At 34.0% G+C, this 9,065-nt stretch overlaps 1 protein-coding gene across 1 annotated transcript; it reads right to left on the minus strand.

Moving 5' to 3' along the window:
• Nucleotides 1-1,310: 1,310 nt before the first annotated feature.
• MS3_00008748 (uncharacterized protein) lies at nt 1,311-7,834 on the minus strand. Its single transcript, XM_051217090.1, has 3 exons — nt 7,437-7,834; nt 5,172-5,224; nt 1,311-3,747 (listed from the first exon to the last, which is right to left on the minus strand). Exons 1-3 carry the CDS (start codon nt 7,767-7,769, stop codon nt 2,772-2,774), a joined length of 1,362 nt encoding a protein of 453 aa, XP_051065725.1. The 5' UTR covers nt 7,770-7,834; the 3' UTR covers nt 1,311-2,771.
• Between the last annotated feature and the right edge of the window lie 1,231 nt (nt 7,835-9,065).

Genomic DNA, 9,065 nt, shown 5'->3' on the forward strand with positions numbered 1-9,065 from the left:
CTAGTGTTAATGTTCTTACTGAATATCAAACCCTATACCTAAATTATGTCATTCTACTTGTGACTGGTTGTAAAGTCTGACAAAAGATATATAAAATTATGTATTTTCATAACTTAAAACGTTTGTAGTGAACGAGAACACACAGTGGGGACAACCAAATGTAATTGGACACAAAATTACAGAATCTCTTAGTAAAATCTGAGAACCATACAGTAAATAATTCACTTGAAAAATGTTAATCAATTGTCTCAGAATTCAGTGTTCCTGCATTTCCATACCATTTACTTTATGTTCCCGATCTTCTTGAGCTTCTGCTGCCAGACATTCTAATCCTGACTATCGTTATATACTACTCATATTGATATAAGTAGCACACACCACACATTCACTCATCATAATAGAAATATTCCAGTTCACTATCTATAGATTTCAGAACATAATTAGTAACTTTATATGTAAAACTCCTGTCTAAAACGTAATACAGTGTCATTTGGAATTATATAATTTGCACAGACCAAAAAAACTGTCTATCAATATTGAAGTTGTTACATTCCAACGGCGAGATCATAATTTACGGACGAACCAATCACGTATAAGAGAAAAGGTCTTGGATTTTGGCACGAAATTCACTCATCCATCCACAACTCCACCTTGCGAGATTCAAACTCAAGACTTATTGGTCTCGAACGCTTAACCTTTAGACCATTGAGTTGGCCGGTATCCAATGCTGTTAATGTCTAACTTTAACTAATCCACGAAATTCAATGACACATCCACCAATGTCTTCAGTGAGTTACTATCTCACAATAGACCTGGTTGAACTCCATTGATCACTGCTTCGCACTGGATTGATTATATAAAGATCTACAATAAAACATTAAGTTTTCTATATGATAACTATGAATAATATTTGGAGATTTACAATTGATTAATCACTAGGTGATGATCATTGTCATGTATGTCAGGTTCTTTTTACTGTAGATCGAATCCTATCGTTCATATTGCAATGTGGCTACCAGTCTAGATGACTCGACATTGTATGTACTATGTTGAGATAAGATGATAGTTGAAGGTAAGTCTAAGGTTTCCTGTTGACTACCTTTAACCATCATCTTAATGTTTGGAGATATTAAATGAACTGTTTGCAACTCTGTAACAATGTCTAGTATTGAATATGAAAACATCAAGTTCAGTGAAGGGATCTGTATTCAATGAATTTATTATCAAGCTGTACAATCGTATCAATATATATGTGAACATATTTGGTGAAAGTACTTTTACCATAAGGAAATACGAACAAGAAATAATCAAGATGATGTAATAGAAAGATTATAATACTAGATTATGTAATACGAATGATAATCTATAGAATTAATAAGTTAGTAACGAATGAGAACGTAAATGTAGTAAAATGATTTAAATGTTTTTGTTACAATCATTCAAGGTCATTGAAGGCTATTCAAGGTCATTAAAGGTCATAGTGGTGTATAAAATTAAATAAAGTAATATCATGAGTAATGATGAATAAAATCATGAGAATATGTTGTATAAGTCAAGGGGGGAAATGCAGTAATAATAATTAAGGTCAAGTTAATGATAATGATAGGACATGCTTCTTTTATACTCATCGTTCTGGCTTGATCTCATAGATGGTAAGAGTTTCGTTTATTTTTAGGCGTTGGATATGATGAAATCTAGATAGATTTAAACAAATCATATATACAATCTTAGGCTAAGGACAGAAAGGGTTAGAGAATGCTAATTGATGGTTTATGCTCCATTGGGAGTAACAGACGTAAGTAAGCAAGTAAGTAAGATGTCCAAGTATAGAACTTCTGACTACCTTCCTTGTACAACCAAAAAGGAACATATTTTACTTAAACCATACAAATATACAATCTAATCACATAGTTACAATTGTAAGTTGTTATTGTTGTTATCATCATTAGCGTTTCTTTTTTACCATTCTTCAACAAATATTTCATCTATCATTTAATATATCATTAATGAAAGTAAATGTTATATCATAATCATTAATCAATTTGATTAGTTAACACTAAATTCTCCAGATTGAATCATTAATAAAATGTAATGTAATTGACAATATGATTATCATTTGCATGATTACAATAGATATATATTTCACAGATTGAAATCATAAGATATTTGAAGCTAGATCACCATGGAAAACCTGGAAGCGCTGGATAGCCTTCTCGTCCTGGCATGATACTCCTCAGCAGTGCGCATCCACGATCCCGCACCCCGCGAGATCCGAATTCAGGACCTATCAGTCTCGCGCCAAGCGCTTAACCAACTAGACCACTGAGCCGGTATCCAATGATGTTAATGTCTAACTTCAACCAATCCACGAAGTTGCGCCAACGTATACCATTGTCTTGAGTGAGTCGATTTCTCACAACAGACCTGGTTGAACTCCACTGGTAACATGAATGCGCAATGCTGAGGAGTCCTATACTAGGACGAAAGGGCCGTCCAGTGCTTCTATGTTGGTCTAGCTTCAACTGACTCATGACTTCATTCAGTGAAATTTCTAAAATCTCCGTAAACCCCTTCTGATAATAGACATATATGTAAGTATTATGAATAATAATAATAATAATAATAATAATAATAATAATAATAATAATAATAATAATAATAATAATTTTAACAAACATTACGTAATCAAAGTGTCCCAGATACAGAAACAAAAAGAGAAAAAAAGGTAAAGAGAACATTATTCATTTCATCAATACTCTTCTATGATTTAATTATACATCGATGACATCAGCAACTGACCATATTTTTGATGAAGGATTACATAATTGTGATGTTTGATCATCTCTTACTATTCTATTATTATTATTATTAATAGTAGTATTATTATATGTAGTTAATTTCGATAATGATCCGTAGAATAATGGATATTGATCAATATTTTCACAATTTAATTGATTGATTATATGGATTAATTTAGTATGATAATCATTATACCATAAATGATAATCATTGTTACTATGATCATTATTGATTATAGAATTCTCATTAGATAAATTGATCTGATCATCATCATTATTATTATTATTAAATTTCTCTTTGAATTGTAGACATTCTTGTTGTGGTGATGGTGGTTCTTGTTGTTGTTGTTGTTGCTCTTCTTCTCCGTCTTCTTCTTCTTGTTGCTGGATAGTTTTATTTAGAAAATATTTCAAAATTAATTGATTTTTGAATGATGTCAAATGAGGAGAATGATGATGATGATGGTGGTGGTGGTGGTGGTGGTGATAGTTGTGATGATGAAGATGATGATGATTAGTATTGAATGGATTAATTAAACAATCTCTTATTATTGTTGATTTTAATTGAGATTTCGTTTGTGATAATTGATCCATATTAACCTTATTATTATCATTATTATCACCACCACCTTGTTTTTGACTAATTTGTATTTTATTATTATTATTATTTAAATTGATTGAATTAGTTACTATCCTATGATGACGTATTTTTGGTATCCATGTCATTTGATTATCTTTTTTTAATCTTCTTCTAGCATTAGCAAACCATGTTGAAATTTGTGTTAAACTTAAATTAGTTATAATAGATAATTTAATTTTTTCATTTTTTGTTGGATATGGATTATGACGATGATTATTTAACCATGTTTTTAATAAATTTGTTGTTTCACGGATTGTAAATTTTTTGATTGTTATATAATTATTAGTTATACCTTTATGAGTTGATAATCTAAAAGAAGGGAAGAGAAAAGAAAAATAAAGAATAAAGGAATTGAATCACAGGATTGATGTTCATTGTGGGACTCGAACCTCAGTAACATTCGGGTTCAAACATGACTTAGATACTGAGCCCTAATAGGCAATTACTTGTGCCATAGGTTGAAGGTTAAATTCACTTATTTACGACCAAAAATCATCAGTCCCTCTTTCTCTCTTATTGGCTATGTCCATATTGTGAGGATTGACTCAAGTCACAAGCTTTATAAATAAAGATGGATAGTGCCTACCAATGGAATCCAGGATGCACGTGTCGTCCTAGTCGTGACTCGTCAGATGGATGTATCTTCATCTAAGAGTTGATGTTAGTTATTTCACTTGGTAACTGAATGTACCTGATTCGCATAGTTGATATTCATTCCGGGACTCGAACGCAGTACCATTTTCACTTCGAAACACTATTGTGTAATTCACATAGTTATTGAGTCATGATAGCCACTTGCTTGTGCAATGAGATGAAGATTAAATTCACTGAATATTATTTACTCGAATAATCCTATTGATGTTTAGGACTGCAATTGATCAGTCTCTCCTTCTTACTGGCATATGTTCATTCAATAAAGATTGCCTCGATATTGCCTTAATTCGTAAACATTTAAAAAAACATGGATGGTGGCTAGCACTAAAATGCAGGATGCGCCTTTCGTCCTATTCAGGACTCATCAGATGGATGTCTCTGAATCTCAGTGTGAATGCACACCCTAGGACTTGAACCTAGTACCGTTCGCATTATCCACCTAGCTACTGAGTCCTCATAGTGACTTACTTGTGCCATCGTATGAAGTTCAAATTCCCTTGGTATTGTTTTACTTGAATCTTCTTATTGATGTTCAGGACTGAAATTGGTCAATCTCTCATTGGCATATGTGCGTCCTGTACGAACTGCCTCTATATTGCCTCAATTCACAAGAAGTATAAGCAAAGATGAATAGTGGCTAGCAATGAAATCCAGGAGATTCATTTTGTCTTATTTGAGATTTGTCAGATGAATATACCTTCAAACTAGAGTTGACGTACAGGGTTTGAGTCCTCAAGTGAACATCCACTCTAAAATACATAAACATCCACTCTAACGAATTAAAAATAGGATAAAATGTATGCCCTGAACTTCACTTCTAACTATATTTCATCGATTCCATACAAACTGGTGTGATAATGGCTATATCGAGGCAATCTATACAGGATACCCATATACAAACTAAGACTGATCAAAATTCAATCAAACTATTAGCCAAGAGGATAACTTAAACCAATTAAATGAATATTTCATTCACTGTTAGTTAATCATTCTATCAATTAATCAATTCTTTTATGAATAATCCAATTTAATTAAAACAAAAGAAATCTGGTAATATGAATTAGTTTGTTCTTACTTACATTGGTTTCTTTACTTCTGGTAGAGTTTCATATTCTTTATTAAGGTGTTTATTCTATATTGGAAAAAGAAAAAAATTATAATTATAGAGGAGTTATGTGGATATTATACAGATCACGAGTCAGTTGAAGCTAGACTAACATGGAAAACCTGGAAGCATCGAACAGGAGTTTCGTCCTGTTGAAGGACTCCTCAACAGTGCCCACCTAAGATACTGATTTGAACACAGGACCTTTCAGTCTCGCACGCGAACATTTCACATCCAGACCACTGAGTCGATCGGTATCCGACGGTGTTAATGTCTAACTTTAACTAATCAACGAAATTCAGCGATATATCCACTATTGTCTTCAATGAGTTACTATCTCACAACAGACCCGATTGAATTTCACTGGTCACAGTTTTTCACTAGAACTCCAGGAAATACCTCTTGAAGCCAGTCATTAGTGATCATACAATGATCATAATCAGAGAGTAGTTCCAGGATTTTATTGATGGTCTAGCTTATATCGGCTCATGAATTTAACTATTCAAGTTGTTCGATCTTTTGAATAAACATTCAAATGATTCTATTTATTGCCCACTTCTAGACTAATTATACAACTGTATCATTTTGAAATAAATTAAATACTTAAAACCTACAAAGTTAATATATATTTAACTTGTTTTGAAGATGGAGATTAACTAACCGTTGGAACAATAACTCGAAATTTAATTTTCACTCACACCAACGACAAGCTTTCAAGAAATTCATAACTATCTAAGTAGATAAATCATTGAAGAAAATAGCTTATTTCAAGTGGAGTAGGCATTTATTGGCTGAATTTCGTAAGGATCAATCGTGCACAGACCGAATTGCGACACTACGGATCATCGAACAATCAGTTGAGTGGAACTCGTCACTATACATCAACTTCATTGATTATGAAAAGGCGTTTGACAGTGTAGATAAGAGAACATTATGAAAACTTCTTTGACACTATGGAGTTCCTGAAAAGATTGTCGACATTATAAGGAACTCATATGACGGACTACACTACAAAGTCGTGCATGGAGGACAGCTGACAGATGCATTCCAAGTAAAAACCGGAGTCAGACAAGGCTGTCCACTCTCCCCTTTCCTCTTTCTTCTGGTAGTCAAATGGATTATAAAGACCTCAACATCTGAGGGAAAACATGGCATACAATGGATAGCTCAGAACCAATTAGACGATTTGGACTTCGCAGATGACCTAGCCTCCCTATCCCATACACATCAACAAGTGTAGATAAAGACAGTCGGTGTAGCAGCAGCCTCTGCATCAGTAGGCTTCAACATACACAAGGGGAAAACCAAGGTCCCCAAATACAACACGGAGAACACCAATCTAATCACACTCTATGGCTAAACTCTGGAAGATGTAGAATCCTTCACATAGGTGGGATGCATCATCGATGTGCAAGGAGGATCAGATGCCGATGTAAGGACGAGGATTGGCAAAGCGAGGGCCGCATTCCTACAATTGAAGAACATATGGAACTTAAAACAACTTTCAACCAATATCAAAGGCAGAATCTTCAATACGAACGTCAAGGCAGTTCTACCATATGAAGCTGAAACTTGGAGAACTACAACAACCACAATCAAGAAAGTATAAGTACTTATAAATAGTTGTCTACGCAAGGTACTCAACATCCAATGACAGGATACCATCAGCTACAGCCTTCTGTGGGAGAGAACAAACCAGCTTCTAGCTGAAGAAGAAATTAGAAAAAAGGCGATGGAAGTGGATCGCATATGCATCACGCAAATCATCAAACTGCATCAGAAGGCAAGCCCTAACTTGGAATCCTGAAGGGAAGTGGAAAAGAGGAAGGCGAAAGAACACATTACGTCGGGAAATAAAAGCAGATATGCAAAGGAAGAATAACAACTGGAAAGAGGCGGAAGGGATTGCCCAGGACGTGGTTGAATGTAGAGTGGTGGTGAGCGGCCTATGCTCCTCCACGAAGAGTAATGGGCGTAAGTAAGTAAGTAATGAATGAATGAATGCCAAGAAAATCATGATCTTCTATTCATAAAGTTCTTTGGAACATATCGATTATAAAGCTCTAAACAAGGAATTCAAAAGTAACTTGCTATTCACAATACAAATTCTTTGATTTTCAACACTAAATTAAGTGGTGATACTAACATAATCAAACAATTACTCATATACTGTTTGATTTGAACTACTTAATTCATCATTTGATGAGGTTATATTACTAATATCATAGAAGTAACTCACTGTATTGTTTTCATTCTGAATCATATTTGAATCTGTTTCACAATCTTCATTCACTTCTATATAATGATCATTGTTTAAAGTTGATTCATTTGTCATAGATCCAAGTTTATGAACATTTAAACAGGATTCTTTTAGTGTTAATGTGGAATTTGATTCAGATGTATGTTTTGAATGTAAACAAGATAATGGATAATTTTTAGTTAAATCAAAATGAAGAGATGACCAATTTGAAGTGAATACACATGGATGTGGCAATGGAAGCCATGAATTAATTGATTGTTTATCTAGTAATGTATCATACTGAGATTTAATGACATCATTAGTAGCCAACATCTTAGAGGAATAATAATTGTTTGATTTTGAAGTCAAATAAGGCCTGTTTAACATATATATCAGCCGTCTAAAATAAGAAAACAAATGAAATATAAAGTAACACTACATAGATGATGACTAGCAGTGAAATCCAGGATGCGAGTGTCGTCCTATGTGGAACTCGTCAGATGGATGTATCTGCATCTCAGAGTTGATGCTCACTCTTGGACTCGAACCCAGAACCACTTGCTTCAATCGCCATCACGTTATTCACTTAGCTGCCACTCCGCCTGGAGGCCCTCTGAGGCTACCGCCGATCCCAAGCCCGGATAAAGGAGGGGGTTGGGCATGGAGTTAGTGACCCCATTCCGTAGAAAACTAACTCACTAGAAAAATGTTAACCAGAAATAATAATTCAAACCATTTAAACTCTGCCCTGGGAGTTAGAATGTCTTCATTAAGAAGAGTTATGACGTCTCATGATGGGAGCCGACTTCCTTCGGAAGTCACCAAGCTGATGCCCTTTCTGACAACCAGAGCAACCAATAATTTAGTAACTAAGTACTCCGCATCGATTTTTCAAGTCAAGAAACTGGAAATATCAAATAGATGTGAAGAATTACCTTTACTTACTGTTAAAACAATAATAAAATTAAACTGACAATTCAATTTTTGGAACACTTTGTTAATTCTAATCAATTTTGTTTTTACATCAGAACCATCTTTCACAGTTACAAACATGGTTACAATGAAATTAGTTGAAACGGATTGCTAAACGAAGTTTTGTACATTCCAAGAACTTTGGTAATTCAGTGATTCAATCGTGAACTTTATATTACCAAACTACTTTGTAAAATCCTCCGTTCTATCAAGGTTTTATACCTCTCCATAATAATAGGTTGTTATTACTACCAAAATACTTAGATCCTAAACATAAATCAGTTTTAGTAGGTTAGAGGTAACTAACGAAAACAAACATTTGACTTTGTAGTGGCATAGCTTCGTTAATCAATCACCTTGATAACCGTTGTTATATAAATCTCAACATTGTTTGAATTCAGAAGGCAATAAGAAGCAGCGAGTACAGTTTGTTTACGGATAGCACAGATAGAAAAAAGTTACAAGCATATTGAGTGGATTGGAGCAAAGAGACTAATGTCTGTGTGCGATAAACTACCGTGGTGAATTTATAGTCAAATCGAATCAACGGCAAAGGCTAAGCAAAGCAATACAAATGCTATTAATAGGATTCAAGTGAATACATATATGGGAAGAAGAATCACTCACCGAGCTATATTTAAGCGATCAACATTTAAG

Source organism: Schistosoma haematobium, chromosome 6, assembly GCF_000699445.3.
Source record: "Schistosoma haematobium chromosome 6, whole genome shotgun sequence".
Classification (NCBI taxonomy): Eukaryota; Metazoa; Platyhelminthes; class Trematoda; order Strigeidida; family Schistosomatidae; genus Schistosoma; species Schistosoma haematobium.